The sequence below is a fragment of the Stylophora pistillata genome, chromosome 2 (genome assembly GCF_964205215.1).
Source record: "Stylophora pistillata chromosome 2, jaStyPist1.2, whole genome shotgun sequence".
In the NCBI taxonomy this organism is placed as follows: domain Eukaryota; kingdom Metazoa; phylum Cnidaria; class Anthozoa; order Scleractinia; family Pocilloporidae; genus Stylophora; species Stylophora pistillata.
In genome coordinates, this window is record NC_142520.1 from 51053861 (window position 1) to 51073203 (window position 19343).

The following is a 19343-nucleotide window of genomic DNA, read 5'->3' on the forward strand; positions in this document are numbered from 1 at the left end:
TTCTTTTCATTCTTAAATTTCTGCAATTGCTTTGATACCAGCTTACCCGCGAGATCGTTTCTACACTTGTTTATCAATCGTAGGTCAAAATATTCTTTATTTAATCCCTTACATTCTAGCATCAGTATGCATTTTCATCATACTGTTTTTGTGATATCTTCCTTTTGTACTGATGTGCAAACCGGGGATCTATGGATTACTTGTTACTTCCCGTAGTATCAGGTTTGTGTGTTGCATGCAGACTTAAAAGAGAAAAGCTGAAAAATTGAAACCGCGCTCTATAGGAGGTTCTGAGCCGAAGTTTTAGGTTTCAGCACAGCTGACCGAGATAACGATCGTTAGAGGGTGTGCTTGATGGAAGGAATTCCTTACCCCTGCTTGTTCCTCACTAGGTCATTCTTTTTGAAGTTCAACTAAATCTCAGCATAACCTCTGCACTGGGGACGAACCTCGTTCCCATGGCCTTTTCCCTTATTTGGGGGTGGGGTTGGAAAAGGCCATGGGAACGAGGTTGACTGGGTACAAGACAGATAGAACTGATATGATTTATAGAGTCAAATGCTCTTAAACACGAAGGCGCGCTATAGGGGAATCCTTGTTTACAATATTTGCCTCATTAGCATAAGCAATTCAGTTTCTGATGGAGCTAAAAATAAATCAGTTCTGAATGTCGAAAGGTCAGAGTACGATTAACTCGGCCAATGAATACGAGCCTGATGCATTGAATACTTTTTGTGCAACACGGGTTTAAAAACTCAAAATTTTAAATAGAATGTATGAGCTCATTAGCGCTTTTGCCACCCAGAAATTTTGCAGTTTTTGATGGAATATTACACCCAAAGAGCTAAGAATTTCACCATGTACTAAGGTTTTCTAGCTCTTTAGCTGCCTGAAGTCAATTTGTATCTAACATGCTTCCTTCTTTACGCAAAGCCGTATACAAATGAGCAAAAATGTAAACAGTGACGTCAGCATGAATCCGCCTATATAAAGAAGTCTTCCCTGGGAAGATCTAGGCTCATTTGTCACTCACCGTTGACGTGTGCGGGTTAAATTCAAATGCTGGTAGAGGAACAAAAGGAGCTAATGAGATATCTATTGTTTACTTCCACCAGCATGGTGGCATGAGGTAACGTGCGAACCACCTACTTCGATCTCAAATTTACCGCCACAAATAAAGACAGTTTCCATTGAAGAAAAGAAATACAAATCTCAAAAATTCTTGTATTGTGATGAAGACATAAAACAATTTTAAGGAATGCGCCCGCAGTTCACTGCTTTGGAGTAGCTGTAGCTCAAGCTGACTTGACTCTGAGAGTTCTACATCACACGGCGGTTGATTGACAAATGGTCCAGTGGGACCTAAGGCTCCTTTTATAGCGCGCCTTCGTGTTTAACCTTTTCGTTCCCAGGATCTCATTATTAATTCTCTTTATTGTCTACCTCAATTCTTAGGTTGTTAGCCCGGAGAATTTGGTACTGGATCAACTAACAATCCTCTAATTGATATTTTTCTTTATTCTCATCACTTGTCTGTTTGATATTGTATTGCTATTGTATGGAGAAATTCTGTCTCGGTCACTCGCGAGAGTTAAAGGATTAACATAACAACCAAGTTAATCTCGTGAAGGTGTAGTCTGATCGTCCGAGTGAGTGTAGTCCTGAGAAGGACTGTTGTCGGTGGTAGTGACTGACGTTTCGACAACCTGTGCGGAAGTCATCGTCAGAGTCAAGTGAATGATTGTTGTCAGTAGAATGTTCTTATTCCAGTTAGTGTGAAATGATCGGTTGGTTTTGCCGTGATGTTATTGGCTGTAAGACTTAAGTGACGTAAGTCGGTCGTGATTGGTCTGTTTCGATCTGTCGGTAAAGTTAGGTCGTTCTTTTTCGGTCGTTTGTGATGTTTGTGTCGTGAATGAGTCGTTTGTATGGAGCGGGTAGCTGTTGACATCTGTTTAGGGGAGTCTGTTCTAAGTTAGTAAACCAGCTTTCCAGAGTCAGTCGTTGAAAATAGTCAGTGCTGTAGGTTAGGCATTGCGCAGAGTCCCAGTGAATGTTGTGGTTGGTAAGTCGATGGTGTTCAGCAATGTGATTGCTGACATCACCTTTCCTCGTCGCCCGTCTGTGTTCAGTCAGTCTTGTTGTGAGGTTTCTGCCAGTCTCACCGATGTAGGAGGCTTGGCAGTCGGAACAATTGATCTTATAAAGAAGTATACTTTTTGATAAAAGGAAAAATATTGTTAACCTCAGAAATTTAGAGGTCTTTATATTAATTGAAAAAATCAACCGCAGCAAGTTACTTTAAAGTATATTCTTAAAGAGAATTTTGCTACCAGGGTGTTTGAACATTTTACCAATTGCAATTAATTCAAGGCCAATGTTTGCAGTTTAAAATTGATATTGTCGTCATTGGATAATATGATAATTATTGGGGATTAATGGCACTTTTAGCGAAGCAGTTGAATCAATACATGTCTCCAACCAATTAACTCGGTATCGGACAAAACAAATAGCCTATCAAGTTAGTTATTTAATATATTTTAATCAACTGACATAGTCTTATTTGTACTCAAAATGGACTCGAAATTCGCATAAAAGGAACGAGTGCGATATCTTTTTCTATGTAGATCATCAGAGATCGTGGAGTGCAACAATCTGTCTACAATTCAAGAGTTTACCAGCCTAACGCGTACTGATATGAAGTCACCAGTCTTTTTTTTCTTGATCAAAGTCGTCTTTGTTTTTATAGTTGCTTTGCAGGTAAGTCAGTTAAAAAGAACGTTTTTTTGGAGCGTTATATGCTCGCGTTAGCCTTAAATAGGGCTTCCTTTTTAAGCGCCTTAAAGGGAGTCACGGTCATTGCAAAACAAAGAAAATATATCTACCCGCTTCAGTACTCTCACTCCCTTGCAATTTTTTTTCAAAATCTTACTGGATTTCTTTGTCGTCTTCGTTTCTAAGTTGTTCATTCTTGCTGTCCGCAGGCATCGTGTTCAGCGGGCTCCTGCACATCACAGGTCAGTTTAAAACTGGTGATTTCAGCTAGCTGCAAATTAAGGTGATGAAATACGGGTAAAAAGTTTTTCGTCTTGTCACGAGCGTGTGGCAAAGAAAAAATTTTTAGTCCCCATAAACTAACGAACTTTAGACCTTCGGATTCCAAACTGTAAAGATTACAAGGAAAAAAGGATTTCGAGTGTAAAATGTTTAAAAATCAAAACGAACCAGGTACAGCAAATTGTATCAGTTGATTAAGGCATTTTATTCCTCAATTACTCGTCTTAATATTAACATATATACTTACAAGAGAAATGTGCAAAAAGGGAAGAAAAAATTAGATGCAATCAGTGCAAACTGTGAAATGGCAATTTCATTTTAACTGCCTGTGTCTTAGCGACGCCCCTGTGATTTGAATTACAATTTCATCAAATTTTTCTCGTGAGAAGACTCCAAGACCCTCCAAAGTTATCGAGCGATTACGGTTATCGAATGAGGAGATAATGAATTGTGGGTGTACAAATTTTATTAAGATTTATACATTTTCGGAATGTTTTAACCACTCTTGCTTCGTTTAAAACCTTAATATTAAAAAGACGAGTACAAATATCACGCGGTATTTGTACTCCAGAAAGCCGGTTAGACAGGTTTTCTCGCATCGCGCAAGCGAAGAATTGGATTAAAGTTACGGGAAAAAAGATGGCGGACAATTTCAATTCAGTGAACTTCAAATTAAAGTTTCTAAGACTTCGTCGTTTATGTAGTAATGAATCTGATTTCCACCACAAATCAGAATCAATGTGCCAGTTTTTTGATAAATGTGGTTACCCTGATTCTGTCGTTCAAGCGGGTTACCACCGCGCCCAACTTATTGATCGACATTCAGCACTACAAACGTCACAAAAGAAAGATTCCGACCGCATTCCATTCACTCTCACGTTTCACCCTCTCAACCACTCAGTTAAATCCATCATTCTTAAAAACTTCAAATTACTTCAAAACGATCCAGAGACAAGCACTATCTTTTCGCAGCCTCCGCTCATTTCATTCAAACGCGACAAGAACATAGGCAATGTTTTGGTCAGAAGTTCTTTTCAGACTAACGACCAACCAGGCACTTTTAAATGCGCTCGTGCACGATGGAAAACGTGTCCTTTCATTCACAACACTGATAAAATATTGGGACCCAAACGATCCATTAAGATCACCGATCACTTCACGTGCACCTCCGCCAATGTAATCTATTGCATAACTTGCACTTATTGCAAAGAGATTTACATCGGCGAAACAGGCAGAAGACTAGGTGACCGATTCCGAGAACACCTTCGAGACGTGGAAAGGGATGACAAGGACACTTCGAAACCAGTCGCTAGACATTTTAATTTACCCAATCATTCTAAGCAACATATGGCAATCTGCGGTCTTTCTTTACATTTCCTTAAACTCTTGAACAAAAGCTCATCTTTCAAACCGGCAGTCTAAATCCCACAGGTGTCAACGAACGCTTTTCATTCCACTAATTTATTCGTGTTTTTCTCGTTGCCATGTTCCCACCAATCACGTAGCTCCATTTTCTGTCTTTACACACGAAGGCGCGCTATCTAAAGAAGTCTTCCCTGGGAAGACCTAGGCTCATTTGTCACTCACCGTTGACGTGTGCGGGTCAAATTCAAATGCTGGTAGAGGAACAAAAGGAGCTAATGAGATATCTATTGTTTACTTCCACCAGCATGGTGGCATGAGGTAACCTGCGAACCACCTACTTCGATCTCAAATTTACCGCCACAAATAAAGACAGTTTCCATTGGAGAAAGGAAATACAAATATCAAAAATTCTTATATTGTGATGAAGACATAAAACAATTTTAAGGAATGCACCCGCTGTTCCCTGTTTTGGAGTAGCTGTAGCTCAAGCTGACTTGACTCTGAGAGTTCTACATCACACGGCGGTTGATTGACAAATGGTCCAGTGGGACCTAAGGCTCCTTTTATAGCGCGCCTTCATGTTTAAAAGCACACACAACCCACAATTCCTCTATTCGCTCCGACGGACGGCTAACGCTCGAAACGTCAGCTTTTGTAACCGTAACGGTGGCCAATTTACCATTTCAACTTTGTTGATACATTCAAATTATTTCGTTACCCCCACCGACGCAGCCCCAAACAGTTTCTTTAGAAACTATCAGCCTTTATTCATATTAAAGGCCTGTAATACTTTGAAGAGACCGAAGATTTTAAATGCTTCTATTACACAGCGTGTTCAAGTTATACATGTAACCAATTTTCCGAGGGCTAAGATAAAATAAATGAATAAATATGTAGTTTTCTTGGCTGAATAAGATTTTATCTCATATTAATTACACTAACTGAAAAAAAAAGAATAAGAAAAAAAAAAAAACCAAGGAAAACAAAACCTTACCAGTGTTCGGAGAAGAGTCTGGGAACAATCAAAAGTAACTCGCCTAGTAGCTTCTGAGTAAGAGTGCTAGGGGAACAGTCATAATTTATCATCTCGGTGTGGGGTGGGGTGGGGGGGCGGACAGAGGATTTTGAAGAGAATCACATGGTTTACCGGTGGAAAGGAAGAGGGTTCAGTCGTCTCAAAGAGCATTAAGGGGGACAATAGAAAACTGACTCCTGATCAGGGGGGTCATTACAACACTATAGAGCCTTAGGGGGGAATCAGGTAATTAATTATGACCCGAGCCTCCCCTCCCAGTTGGATGGTCTTTTAATAGACTTAACCAAATTTTTGAATTTGTAACTGTTTCAAGTCTATATATAACTTCAACTGAGTTAGCTGCTTCTAAATTATGATTTTTCTTTCCGTTCATTTTGCTGCTGCATATCAAACTGTTTACCCACCGCGATGGACATTTGTTTTTGTCGGTTCCAGCCTGGCGCGGCCGCTAACCCAGATGCCCTCCTGAGCAAATTTAACAAAATGGCGGACAAGCCAAAGAGAGAGATAAGAGAACCAAAGGAGTCCTTTTATCTCACATCTCTGATATGTCGCCACAGCAAAAATCTCAGTTCTTATTTCTTGTTAGTCATAAATCTTAAAAGATTTCTTTCTCATTCATTTTGTCATCAGGCATCCTGTTCAGCGAATTCCTGTATAACACAGGTCAGTTATAAACTTGCTATCGTATTTTAATTGAGTTCAAATAACTTTCAATCTTTTAACTCCTATGTTGAATTAATTCTATACAAAGACTTTAACCTTATTGTGCGTAGGGTTATGATTAGAAATTTGGAAAAATATTGCTTTTCGGGGGATGGGAGACTGGGTAATCTAGCCCCCCCCCCCCAGGTCTTGTCTTCCTCGAACAGACGGACGAAAATATGTGAACAAGTATACTGAAGCAGTGTCAATCAAATTATTCACAAATTCGTTTAATTTGTAGGAAATGGGTTTTTTATCATCAGACCATGACTCCATCCTGGCTGGAAATGTACGCCTCATACATTGACAGCTCACGTGTACTGACCACTGCACAGCTCACATTCAACGCGGGCAACGTAGATAACGCTGCCCTTTTAAAGATACCCATGATTCCTGCCGGTACACTTAGAGAATCAATGCCGCTGACAATTGAGATTACGGTCGCACATGACGTAAGCATTGGACAAGGAACCGACAGTGATATCGCATATGGCGTGTCAGATGGTAACAGAATGATTGGTTTTCACACATGGGACAAGGGAAACTACAATGATCGGTCTCCTTGCAACGGAGTGGAAGGTGTCTCCGGATCCACCTTAACGTCTGTTCGCCTCGAATCACTTACTCCAAAACCAAGCGATTCTTTCTACCCTGGTCAGTATGTTTTAACTCTTAAGTTGGATCAACGCTGGAGATCGTGCTATACCGCGCATGACGGAGGCTTCGTGAGGACTGCTGGCTTCAACAGTCGACTGATGTTCAATAAGGGACTTACTTTGGAGGTGTACAAAGGCGGCAAAGTCGAGCGAGTTGGCATCCGATACATCAAGGTCACCATTATAGAAGATGATGTTTAGAGGAAGGAACCTTAACTTGTAATCGCCATCACTCGATTTCATCGGCATTAATAGAATAGTTGTAACCATGGTTATGAAGGCAGAGGAGTTGAGAGGTAGAAAAAAAATAACAAGAAAACTTGTAATTGTAATTTTTTATCAATAAATAGAGGTACACAAATGAGATCTTGAACTATTTTTTCCAAGTCATGGGCGCGTTAGCTATCATCAGAGAAAACGAGTTAGCAGTTTTACTTGTGTTGATATTGCATGTATCATGGTATCTTTTCTTTGGTGTTGCTGTTATCGTCATGGTTGATTTTTTTTTATCTTGCAAAGCCGCTGGTTTCTCAATTGCATTACCAAAAGATCTTCAAATCTGCTACTTTTGTCAATGAAAATTTTGGTATTTGTGCGAGAGATAGAATAATTCTGAAAAATTGACCTACTTCCTTTTGTGATATGTCAAGAGTACAGCAAGAAGAGCTCGTAAAAAGAGTCAGCGCTGAGTCCGCGGAACACCTGACACCAGATAGTTATTGGTTCCGATCAAAATCATAAAACACGAGAAACAAATAAAAAAACTAACAAAAATACCTTATTATCACTTATTTTCACGCGACTTAAATTTCGCGTATTTGGAATAAAAATATTTTGGAGGACCTGAAATTCGTGATTTTGACGAATCACTGTTTTTCAAGGTAATTAAATTTCGCGAATCAAGAAACTGGTGCTCGTTTTTTAAACTTCCATTTCTGTTATTATTTAACCATAACGGAATAGAAACCTCAAACGCAACAATTAAACAACTGGCTGAAGTTTTCAACAATCTCAGCAACTTAGAAACATCTTTAAAAAGGGTTGATACAAGGAAGATGAGTCAGATGATGAGCAATAATGTGTTGAACAGAAATTTGAGCCGTCCTACTCGTATGTAAATAAACTCCCAGCAGACGGAAAACTTAAATAAAGGATTTTATATAGGTCTCTAAATTTCGCGTCTTTAATTTTCGCGGCACTCTTTTATCGCGGGACGTTAATTTCGCGAATTTTTTAAATCGCGAAAATTAAGTCTCGCGTAAATAAGTGATAACAAGGTAGTCGCTAGTCGTTGACAGGCTCTGGTAGGTGAAACTTGGGGCAGCCCTTGCAGGCTCAGGAATTCGCCATCACCGTTGTGTAGAACCACATGAAAACAAACATTGAAATTTTCCGTTCCAACACGAATGATTCGGCGAAGCTTCAGCCAGCTTCCTCGCAAGGTAAGGCGTAGATCGCAATTATTTTTCCTTATTTATTGATGCTGTGAGGACTCTGAAGTATTCAGCTATTTTTCTACACTCCCAATAGTCTCAAAACGAACGTAACAGTCTTGTTTTACAAGAGTGTTTTCGACCGCTATCAGTGTCGACGAAACCCGCACAACACCTTAAATCGTATGGGTAAGGAAATCACCTTCTTTCATTGAGCTTAATATTTTCCAAAGATAAAATGATTTCTTTGCACACAGTATGTATGAGTAAGGGTAATTTGAAGGGTGTGGAACATAAGGTCTCGTACTAGCTAGGTCTAAAGAAATGTGTAGTAGCCTTTCCCTGTGAAATCAGTATATCTTACGTTCTTAGCCCATTAGCCAACTGGTAAGGAAAGTCAAGATCGTTGAGGTGGGACCGAGAGATGGACTTCAGAATGAGCAGGTAAAATAAAAAGATTCAATATGCACCCTAATCACATTAGTTTTCATTGTTACTGTCTAGCAGCTACGTATATCAAGTGCGATAGCTTGTTGTTTTGATGATGATGACGATAATAATGATGATGATGATGAAGATGATATGTAATGGCAATAGCAACATTAAAAGTTTGTTTTGTCAACTCTATTCCAGAGGATTGTTCCCACTGAAACAAAGATCAGTTTGATAGACAAGTTGTCAAAGACTGGCCTTCAGGCAATAGAAGCAACCAGTTTTGTTTCACCAAAATGGGTTCCACAGGTATGTGAGGGGGAAGAGAGGTTAGAGAACAAAGGAGTGGGCTGGTATACATTGTGTACTTTGGCGAATGAGTAAGGTGTATTGTTTAAAAGAAACTCACCCTTAAAAGTTGGCAGAATGCTTTTCTATCCTACAGCTTCTCTCAGAATAAATCTAACAAAATTAAGGTGTTCAGTGGCCCTGAAACAAGTTAAGAGAACATCACTCTCTTGAAAACGCTACAGTTAGTTGCAAATTACTCTTCTGCTTGTGATGAAACTAAACAGCATGTTTTTACCAAGTTCTGCAAAACTCCTCCAAGAAATGTGTGTCCAGATAAGATGTCCAATACCATGCCAACTCCCTGAAGAAAGATTTGATCTAATAGGTTTTCATGCACTTGACTGTTTAACCCCATAGAATAACCAGCATTAAATTTCTACTGACAATTTCACCCCTAAATTAAACAGAGAGATGTTAAGAACAGAGAAAATGAATCCAGGCTAACTTTAGCAGCCCTTGATCATTAAACAAATTCTTTGTGTCAGTAATATAGGAAGTGTAACAGAGTAGCATAGTTTGTTTGCAGCTTGGCTCAAAATGAATCATCAAAGAGAAACAATTTTTCTGTAACCATAGCATCTCGGAGAAGGAACAGGAACCTCAATCAGAAGTGAGATGCTTTTCTGTGTGAATTCTAAAAGTAATTCATGGATGCTGTTTGATAGATGGCTGATCATGAACAAGTCATGCAGAGGATAAACAAAGTTCCAGGCATTTCTTACCCGGTGTTGACTCCAAACCTGAAAGGTTTTCAAGCTGCGGTTAGTGATGCAGCAATAAATTAAATGGATCATGTGTGCTCTTGATGGGTTTGGCTGATATGTAGGTCTGTGGTTGATTGATGTATTGGTTGATAATTAGCATATAGTTAGAAGTAACCTATTGTTTATCTGGCAGTGGATTGGCATTCAGCCAATTACTGACACAGATGAGCTGTTGGCTTTCTATTGAAATATCAAGGTATTGACAGAATAATCTGCAGACTATTATGTCCAACTAACCACAGACCATCAAAACCCTATCTTATTCATAGTTAAAGCATACAGAATGATATGAAATCTTAACTTACCGATAGGGCTCAGGTCTTCACTCAGACTCTTTCTTTGTACCATGCTTTCAACATTAACTTAATTTTGTTTTCTTTTTTTTTTTTTTTTTAATTTCTGACATTGTTTTAAGGGTTTTTTATGATGCCATGCCTCTGTGTGTGTTTTTATCTGCCTTTTGTAGTTGGAATGTGGAGTTAAAGAAGTGGCCATTTTTGGAGCTGCCTCAGAGTCCTTTAGTAGGTAAATTTAAGTTTCTATATCTTTAAGATGATCCAGCAAGTGACAAAACTAATCAAGAACAAAATCAATCAAGAAAAAACCTGAATGAGACATTTTCTTAGCTTTCTTGAGTCAGTTGTTACAAACTGGCATTGATTCATTTCTCTTTAAAAAATCATGCTTTGTGAAGTAAATTACTTTCTTACTCACTTAAAGGAAAAACATCAACTGCTCCATATCAGACAGCCTACAAAGATTTGAAGGTGTTTGTGAAGCTGCAAAAGAAAACAACATACCAGTGAGAGGGTGAGGTGTCTCGATGTCAAGTATGTTTGTGTGCTTGTTTGTTTTTTTTTTATTGCAGTTATGAGTAGTGGTGAAGTATTACAGAAGTATAATTATATAACTTAATGTTTGGGTATTGTAACTTAATCATTAATTCATTATGGCTGCCACGATGTTTTGGTGTTCCCTACTGTAATATCTGTCTTCTTCTTGTATCGTTAGTATATAATAATAATAAATATCATTTAATCCACTCTTTGCAGTTAAAACTATGTACAAACTGAATTATCAAGCGGTATCGTTTACAAAACTGTTAAATCTAATTAAAGTATAGTAATGAATAGTCTACGCAATAATTAATCTAAAAATCTAAAAGTTATGAAGTCATTAGCTCTCTATCTAGAGTCACGTGGCCAAACTTGATTCAGTATGTGCCAGTGGTGAAAAGCACAAAAACTGACCGTATCGGACAGTTTGTAACGAACAAGTTTGCCACGTATTTAAATCAAAATGTATAAAAATCCATTATTTATTATTGTATTTTGTAAACTTACTTCCATGTGTACAATTTGCTGACTATATCTGTAATTCAGATTTTCTGCAAGGGGTATAAATAAACAAACAATTAATTGTCATCTCCGAAAAAAAAAGGAAAGTTATCAGGCTCATTTTCATATGTCATGCAGTTATGCCAGATCTGTTATTTCTCTACAGATAATTTTTTACCCTTTCAGGAGAATATAAGAAATGATCACCAAGGAAGTAAACTCTGATTGTTAAGCAAATTCTCCTTGTCAGCACCTCAGAAAATGTATAGGGAACAGTATGGAGAATATGCATACTGATGTGAGGGTGTCAAATGTATAGGGAACAGTGTGGCATTTATTAAGTTTTTGCTCAATAAATTCAGCTAAGCCAAGAAAATTATGCTGTTAAAACCAGTTAGCTAACTATTATCACAGGTGCTCAATTATCTTATTTGTTACCTATGCCAGCATACAATAGACAATTAATAAAGCAGTAATTGACATAAGTATTTATTACACGACTCGGGCAGTCAGAGGGCCAATAACTAAAATCAACCAATCAAATTGCTCTATTACCGGTCCAATATTCTCTAAGTATTGGACCGGGCACTGTCCCGAATGATACGCTCTTGTGTCCCTTTGAACTTCAGTCGTATAATAAATCTCTCATCAACCAAGCTTGCTCGGGACCGTACTGGAAGAATATCAGCCCCCGGTCTTTTTTGTACGGACCTCGCTGTGCTCGGTCCGTACTGTCAAGATCTCGGGCCGATGTTCTCCTAGTACGGCCCTCGCACTTGGTTAATAAGATATATATCTGTTACCTACTCCAGCATACACCAAACATTCAAGTAATTTAACTGGTAATTGACAGAGTATAGCATTGTCTAATAAAACAAAATATTATCAAAGATCTTCTGCTTGTTATGTATGATTTATGCATTAATTTGAAGTAAGAACGTTTTACTTTTGAGTTTGTCGATGTCCCTTCTCATTAAATTTGAAATTTTTGTGGACTCAAGATTTAGATTTTACATTTTCAGGTATGTTTCTTGTGTAGTTGGCTGTCCATATGAGGGATCCATATCGCCAAAGGCTGTAGCAATGGTACGATTTAGAACCACAATTATTAGGAATGGTTATAATTAAACCATCATCACTGAGAAATGTCACAAAGGCTTCAAGATCCAACAAGGTCTGGACTTGACTTGGATGTTGACTTTGGCTGAGGTTATCCAATCAGTGATTTTCATAATTTTCCGTATTTTTCCTTAGGTAACGAAGAACTTGTTTGACATGGGGTGTTATGAAGTGTCTCTTGGTGACACTATTGGTGTTGGGACTCCAGGTTTGACACACCTATTGTTGACTAAGACAAAAAAAAAACACTATTTAGCACTAAATACAGAATTCACTGAGCTTGATGCTTTCGCCATTGCTGATCGCAGCTGTATGCGGGACTATTTTTTCGTAGCATGTAAGTCTTAACAAATGGTAAACACCACAGCGTACACTATTGAGTTATGGATGCACGCGGGAGGTTGCTAAGCACGAAAGAAGCGTAAGAGTCGCTCGAGGCGATAGCCGAGAGCGACTCTAGCTTCTTGAGTGCTTAGCAAACCTCCCAAGTGCATCCATAACTCAATAGTGTACGCTGTGGTGTTTACCATTTGTTTTATAACATAACATTGATACATTGTAGCTAAAGAGTTCCCTTTTATTTAACAAATCTTACGTGACCAGAAAAAACAAGCGCGCGCGGGAAAATAGTCTTTGCATTTGCTCACGTCAGCAGCGTACACCCATGGGCAAATGGGGGACGCTAAATTGACCAATCAGAGCGCGCGCTTTACTTTGGTTATGTTATAATAGAATTTGGCCTGGCTACTCTTGAAGTGAATAGAATCTGAGTGGTAGTGCATCATTTTTTTTTCTACCGCGACTTTTTTGTTTTATTCCCGCGAGTTGCTCTCTTCCTTCCTACCTATGTTGAAAAACGTGACAAACAAAATGCCCCCACAATGCTTATCCACTGTGGCGCGAGCGGGAAAAGGGGAAAGGAAAGGAGAGTTGATAAGATGGAAAAACAATTTAACCCTCGCCCAATAATTACATATTATAGAATGAGATAACTTAAATATGTTTCTCCCAAGGCTCCACCCAAGCCATGTTGGAGGGTGTTTTAGAGACAGTCCCAATGAATCATGTAGCTATTCACTGCCACGACACGTACGGTCAGGCTCTGGCGAATATTCTCACTGCAATGCAAGTAAGTCTGGAATGAACATATGCGAGAACGGCAAACAGTGAGCTGAACTAAGAATTTGCCCGACATTTGCTTTTCTTTTTTTGTTTTTTTCTTTTTCTTTTTTTCATGTTACATGGGTATTAGAGAGTTATTAAGCCCATGACCACAGCAAACGGCGAAAGTTTTATTTCTTGATTGCCGTTTGATTTGTTTGTGCTCCTAAAGTGAATATGGTTGTCTTCATGACTAAAATATTTTCCTTTCGAATTCATTCTAGGATTATAGGAAAAGTGAGCAGAATCGGAAATCAGTTTTCCTTTACGTACTTTTCCCGATCCTCAATGTATAATTTTGTTGTTGTTTTCGTGTGGGTATTCTTTTGATTTCAGGATTATGTGAAAACTTGCCCTTAAAAAATTCACCTGGCCGCATTAAGACCCATTCTCCCACTCGCGTTATGCGCTATCGAAAGCCACTATTACCTTCCATTTCCAAGACATACTTATAACCCATTCACACCGCCGGTTTGAAAGCTTAAACGTACTTTAATGCTGTTCTGTCAAACTCGGATTCAATTTATTTACTTCTTAAAAGCTACTTAGATTAAACCGACGTTTTACGACTTCAAATTTAGAAATATGAAAGTACAAATTAGTGACCACTTGAATCCCATAGATAATTCAGTTTATCAATTCTTGTTCCTGATTTTCATTAAGTTAAACTTGGTTGTACTAAACATCTTGTTTTGCCGGTGTGAATGAGGTATTATACGCAGTAACGTAAATTTTTTTATTACACGACTCGGGCAGTCAGAGGGCCAATAACTAAAATCAACCATTCAAAATGCTCTATTGCCGGTCCAATATTCTCCAAGTATTGGACCGGGCACTGTCCCGAGTGGTCCCGAATGATACCGCACTTGTGTCCCTTTGAACTTCAGTCGTGTAATAAATCTCTTATTAACCAAGCTTGCTCGGGACCACACTGGAAGAATATCAGCCCTCGGTCTTTTTTGTACGGACCTCGCTGCGCTTGGTCCGTACTGTCAAGACCTCAGGCCGATATTCTCCCAGTACGGCCCTCGCGCTTGGTTAATAAGATATATTTTATTGTCAACAGCTGGGGGTCTGGACAGTAGATGCATCTGTTAGTGGTCTGGGTGGCTGTCCCTACGCGCGCGGGGCATCTGGTAATGTCGCTACAGAAGATGTGGTTTACATGCTGCATGGAATGGGAATCGAAACGGTTTGTTTATTTATTTATTTATTTATTTATTTATAGTAACTTCCATTTAGTGACAAAGAATAATGATAAAAAAAAGGTACTAAATGAGGGACTAACGTACGGACTCGAAGTCCCAGCGAGGTCAGTCCCCATAAGTATATACTATACTAAAACTTATATAAACAAAAACAATAATCAACAACAGTTCTTTCTATTTGAATGTGTTTTCATTTGAATGTGATTTAAGTTTGTGTCAGAATAAATGTACTAAGTACCTAAGATCTTAGCGTTTCGAGCGTTGTAGTCCAGTGCCAATTAAAAAAGAAAAAACATGAAAAAAGAGACGTGTCCACGCCTTAAGTTGTATAGGTACCTAGGGTTCAGTTATTAAGGGAAAAAACCACAGCTACACATCGAAACGGTATGCTGAATGAAAATACCAAAAATATGTGAAGAAAGTATTAAAGAACAATAATAAAGAACAGTATCAGTTTTGTATAAAACGACGCCCGTGAACGTTCAGGGTAAATGTCCAAGAGGCGCAAACCGTGACTAACTCCGTCCAGCCAGTCGATGATTGACGATAACTTTTTCGATTGCCTGCCTAACTTTAAACGTCTCTTCAATCCAAAAGCTTGTGAAAATCACCCTGTTGTATTTTTATTCTAAAGGGAATTGATTTGGACAAGTTAGTGGAAGCAGGACAGTTCATCTGCCAAGCCTTGGATCGTAAAACCTCCTCGAAAGTAGCTCAAGCGAGAACAGACGGTCAGGAAGCAAAAAGCTGATAAATATCACAAGGAAGCGACTGGTGTTACTCTCTATGTCTCTCCATAAGGGTGTCACTTTCTCTGAGCGCTCAAAACATATGTGTTCAATAAAACTGACAAAAGTTAAAATTAGGTCTTAAACTGCTGTAAAATTGAAGTTAAAAAATCTTTTAAAAATCCAAGCTTTCGCCGATCTTCGGCATCTTCGGGGATGATTATCATGATAGGTCGTGATGTTGCCGTCGGCCGTGGATTGACTAGAGCTTTAGATTTTTAAAAGCCTTATAACATTGATTTTACAGTAGTTTAAGGCCTCATTTGAACTTTTGTCAGTTTTATTCTCTAAAATGCTAGTTAAGGACAACATTCAACGGTTATGCAATATTTGTGTAGCGAATCTGGTAATAAATAGACCCAGGAAAATTTCTGCAAGTTGTAATAGGTGTGCAGGATTTTCGCTCGACTGTTCGACTCGAAGATCTCAGGCACTGAACAGACTACTAAGTTTGTTAGTTTTTTACTTGTTTCTGTGTTTTATGATTTTGATCGGAACCAATAACTATCTGGTATCAGGTGTTCCGACTCAGCGCTGACTCTTTTTACGAGCTCCTCTTGTTGTACCCTTGACATATCACAAAAGGAAGTAGGTCAATTTTTCAGAATTATCCAATCTCTCGCACAAATACCAAAATTTGCATTGACAATTGTAGCAGATTTGAAGATCTTCTGGTAATGCGATTGAGAAACCAGCGGCTTGCAAGATAAAAAAAAAATCAACCATGACGACGACAACAACAAAACCAAAGAAAAGCTATGTAATATCAACCTAAGTAAAGCTGCCAACTCGTTTTCTCTGATAGCTTACGCGCCCATGATTTTGAAAAAATAACTCAAGATCTCATGTACTTCTATTCATTGATAAAAAATTACAATTACGAGTTTTCTTGTTCTGTTGTTGTTGGTTTTTTTTTTCTACGTCTGAATTCCTCTGCCTTCATTACCATGGTTACAACTATTCTAATGCCGATGAAATCGAGTGATCGCGATTACAAGGTTCCTTCCTCTAAGCTTCATCTTCTATAATGGTGACCTTGATGTATCGGATGCCAACTCGCTCGACTTTGCCGCCTTTGTACACCTCCAAAGTAAGTCCTTTACTGAACATCAGTCGACTGTTGAAGCCAGCGGTCCTCACGAAGCCTCCGTCATGCGCGGTATAGCACGATCCCCAGCGTTGATCCAACTTAAGAGTTAAAACATACTGACCAGGGTAGAAAGAATCGCTTGGTTTTGGAGTAAGTGAATCGTAGCGTTGAGACGATAAGGTAGATCCGGAGACACCTTCCACTCCGCGGCAAGGAGACCGATCATTGTAGTTTCCCTTGTCATTTGTGACAAAACCAATCATTCTGTCACTATCTGACACGCCATATGCGATATCACTGTCGGTTTCTTGTCCGATGCCCACGTCATGTGCGACCGTGATCTCAATTGTCAGCGGCATTGAATCTCTAAGTGCACCAGCAGGAATCATGGGAACCTTTAAAAGAGCAGCGTAGTCTACGTTGCCCGCGTTGAATGTGAGCTGTGCAGCGGTCAGTACACGTGAGCTGTCAATGTATGAGGCGTACATTTCCAGCCAGGATGAAGTCATGGTCTGATGATAAAAAACTCTTTCCTACAAATCAAACGAATTTGTGAATAATTTGATTGATTGTGCTTACTATAATTGTTCAAATAATTTCGTCCGTCTGTTCGAGGAAGATAAGATCTGGGAGAGGGTTAGCTTCCCCAGTCCCCCGCCCCCGCAAAGCAAAATTTTCCAATTTTCTAATCATAACCCTACACACAATAGGTTCTAGGGGTTAAAAGATTGAAAAGTTAATCATTTGAAGTCAATTAAAATACACTACTAGCAAGTTCATAACTGACCTGTGTTAGACAAGAATTCGCTGAACATGATGCCTGATGATAAAAAGAATGAGAAAAAAACCCTTAACAATTTATGACGAACACGAAATAAGAACTAAGATTTTTGCTGTGGTGACATATCCGAGATGTGAGATAAAATACATATTTAAGCGGAAAGAAAAATCGTAATTTAGAAGCAGCTAACTCATTTGAAAGGATAGACTTAAAACAGTTAAAAAATTGAAAAAATTTGATTAAGTCTATTAAGAGACTAGTCATATTTACAACTGGGCCGGGGGGCTCGGGTCACAATAAACTACCTGATCCCCCCAAGGCTCTATAGTATTGTAATGACCCCCCTGAACATGAACAAGAGTCAGTTTTCCATAGTCACCCTTTATGCTCTGTGAGACTACTGAACCCTTCTCCGTTCCCTTGGAAAACAATGTGATTCTCTTCAAAATCTTCTGCTCCCTTCCCCCCCCCCCCCCCACGAGATCATAAATTATGACTGTTCTCCTAACACTCATACTCAGAAGCTGCAAGGCGAGTTACTTTTGATTGTTCCCAGACTCTTCTCCGAATACTGTTAAAGTTTCGTTTTCCTTCGTTTGTCTTATTTTTTTTCTCATTCTTTTTTTAGCTAGTGTAATTAATATGAGATAAAAATCTTATTCAGTCAAGAAAATTACGTATTTATTTTTTCATTTTATCTTGGTCCTCGGAAAATTGGTTACATGTATAACTTGAATATATACGCTGTGTAATTTAAAATCTTCGGTCTCTTCAAAGTACTACAGACCCTTTGAGTTGAGTTTCACTGAATATTAAGGTTTTAAACGAAGCAAGAGTGGTTAAAACATTCAGCAAATGTATAAATGTTAAATAAAATTTTTGCACCCATAACTCATTGTGTTCTCATTCGATGCGCACTGTAATCGCTCAATAACCTTGGAGGGTCTTGGAGTCTTTTCTCGAGAAAAATTCGATGAAATTGCAATTCAAATCACAAGGGCGAAGCTTGGACACAGGCAGTTAAAATGAAATCGCCACCGCACAGTTTAATTTTGCACTGATATCGCATCTAATATTTCCTTCCTTTTTGCAAATTTCTCTTGTAAGTATATGTTAAAATTAAGACGAGTAATTAAACTTTTAAGAATAAAATGCCTTAAACGTATGAAAAGTAAAAAAGAACTTACAGATAAAGCACCAGCAAAACTGTAGACGACTGTGATCGCGAAGAAAAGAAACGTTTGTGACCTCATTATGTTGCTCTGCGACCGTCAGCTCGATAGATCGACGACTTGGATTGTTTAATTAAACCGCAATTTAAAGCGATCTGCCAAAAAATGTCCACGTCGTACACTGTATGTAGCCAAACTGTAAGATTATTTTGAACACAAAGGAGACTGAGTTTATTGTTAAGACTAAAGTTAAATTTCTATCTTGATCGATTTCTCTTGTTTAGTCAACTGGCCGAGAAAGTTAATGAGAACTGACGCTGTATTGATTCAACTGTTATTTCTAAAACTGCTAATTAATAAACCTCATTACACGACTCGGGCAGTCAGAGGGCCAATAACTAAAATCAACCAATCAAAATGCTCTATTGCCGGTCCAATATTCTCTCATTATTCTCTTTTTAAGAAAATTAAGATAGTAAAGGAAAAGGAAAAACTCTTTCGTAAAGCGTGATAAAATGCCTCAATGTGTTTGACAATTAAAAGATTCGAGGATTTTAATGAGTCTTTCAGGCTTTCTGGAAGTCCAAGGTAAACTAATTTCTTGAAAACATAATTGTGTACTTTAAAGAGAACAAACAGCATTACAAAGATAATGATTAATATTGTTCACACGCTTTTCGTCATTTCTGAATCGAATTTCTATCGCCTGTTCTCTACTTATCCCGTCCTGCGTCAAGAACATTTGATTCGGAATTAAATGTTCGTCCGAGAAGGCCCAGCATTTTTAAACGTCTACGGGAGAGGGGGGGAGGGAGGGAAGGCTCTTCGTACACCAGACCAAAGCCCCTGTAATTTCCACAAATGTCCATCAAATTGACAGCCATATGC

General features: G+C 38.6%; 3 protein-coding genes across 5 annotated transcripts; 2 read left to right on the forward strand and 1 right to left on the reverse strand.

Annotated features, from left to right (window-relative positions):
- Positions 1-23: 23 nt before the first annotated feature.
- Positions 24-7183, forward strand: LOC111328660 (uncharacterized). Of its 2 annotated transcripts, none has more exons than XM_088748372.1 (4): positions 24-2760; positions 2985-3017; positions 6092-6124; positions 6427-7183. In XM_088748372.1, exons 1-4 carry the CDS (start codon positions 2698-2700, stop codon positions 7018-7020), a joined length of 723 nt encoding a protein of 240 aa, XP_088604498.1. In that variant the 5' UTR covers positions 24-2697; the 3' UTR covers positions 7021-7183. The 2 variants fall into 2 exon arrangements, with proteins under 2 accessions (XP_088604498.1, XP_088604499.1); XM_088748373.1 differs by having other exon boundaries at positions 2687-2760; positions 6405-7183.
- Positions 7184-8173: 990 nt separating this feature from the next.
- Positions 8174-16307, forward strand: LOC111328646 (hydroxymethylglutaryl-CoA lyase, mitochondrial). Its single transcript, XM_088748769.1, has 11 exons — positions 8174-8261; positions 8625-8696; positions 8886-8993; positions 9701-9796; positions 10266-10324; positions 10520-10609; positions 12159-12222; positions 12391-12463; positions 13269-13384; positions 14483-14608; positions 15259-16307. Exons 1-11 carry the CDS (start codon positions 8226-8228, stop codon positions 15373-15375), a joined length of 957 nt encoding a protein of 318 aa, XP_088604895.1. The 5' UTR covers positions 8174-8225; the 3' UTR covers positions 15376-16307.
- On the reverse strand, positions 16115-18740 carry LOC111328657 (uncharacterized). Of its 2 annotated transcripts, XM_088748770.1 has the most exons (3): positions 18471-18740; positions 17290-17322; positions 16115-17035 (listed from the first exon to the last, which is right to left on the reverse strand). In XM_088748770.1, the coding sequence occupies exons 1-3, from the start codon at positions 18534-18536 to the stop codon at positions 16421-16423; spliced, it is 714 nt and encodes a 237-aa protein (XP_088604896.1). In that variant the 5' UTR covers positions 18537-18740; the 3' UTR covers positions 16115-16420. The 2 variants fall into 2 exon arrangements, with proteins under 2 accessions (XP_088604896.1, XP_022788868.2); XM_022933133.2 differs by lacking the exon at positions 17290-17322 and having other exon boundaries at positions 18471-18739.
- Positions 18741-19343: the final 603 nt, after the last annotated feature.

What these genes read in the sequence shown, in the direction of transcription:
- LOC111328660 (XM_088748372.1), top strand. Translation starts at nt 2,698, where the DNA reads ATGAAGTCACCAGTCTTTTTTTTCTTGATCAAAGTCGTCTTTGTTTTT. An exon ending in TTTTTATAGTTGCTTTGCAG is followed by an intron (nt 2,761 to 2,984) that starts GTAAGTCAGTTA and finishes TGCTGTCCGCAG; the next exon opens with GCATCGTGTTCAGCGGGCTC. An exon ending in CGAATTCCTGTATAACACAG is followed by an intron (nt 6,125 to 6,426) that starts GTCAGTTATAAA and finishes TTTTATCATCAG; the next exon opens with ACCATGACTCCATCCTGGCT.
- LOC111328646 (XM_088748769.1), top strand. Translation starts at nt 8,226, where the DNA reads ATGATTCGGCGAAGCTTCAGCCAGCTTCCTCGCAAG. An exon ending in TCAGCCAGCTTCCTCGCAAG is followed by an intron (nt 8,262 to 8,624) that starts GTAAGGCGTAGA and finishes TTACGTTCTTAG; the next exon opens with CCCATTAGCCAACTGGTAAG. An exon ending in ATATTCTCACTGCAATGCAA is followed by an intron (nt 13,385 to 14,482) that starts GTAAGTCTGGAA and finishes TATTGTCAACAG; the next exon opens with CTGGGGGTCTGGACAGTAGA.
- LOC111328657 (XM_088748770.1), bottom strand. Translation starts at nt 18,536, where the DNA reads ATGAGGTCACAAACGTTTCTTTTCTTCGCGATCACAGTCGTCTACAGT. An exon ending in GTTTTGCTGGTGCTTTATCT is followed by an intron (nt 17,323 to 18,470) that starts GTAAGTTCTTTT and finishes TTTTATCATCAG; the next exon opens with GCATCATGTTCAGCGAATTC. An exon ending in CGAATTCTTGTCTAACACAG is followed by an intron (nt 17,036 to 17,289) that starts GTCAGTTATGAA and finishes TTTGATTTGTAG; the next exon opens with GAAAGAGTTTTTTATCATCA.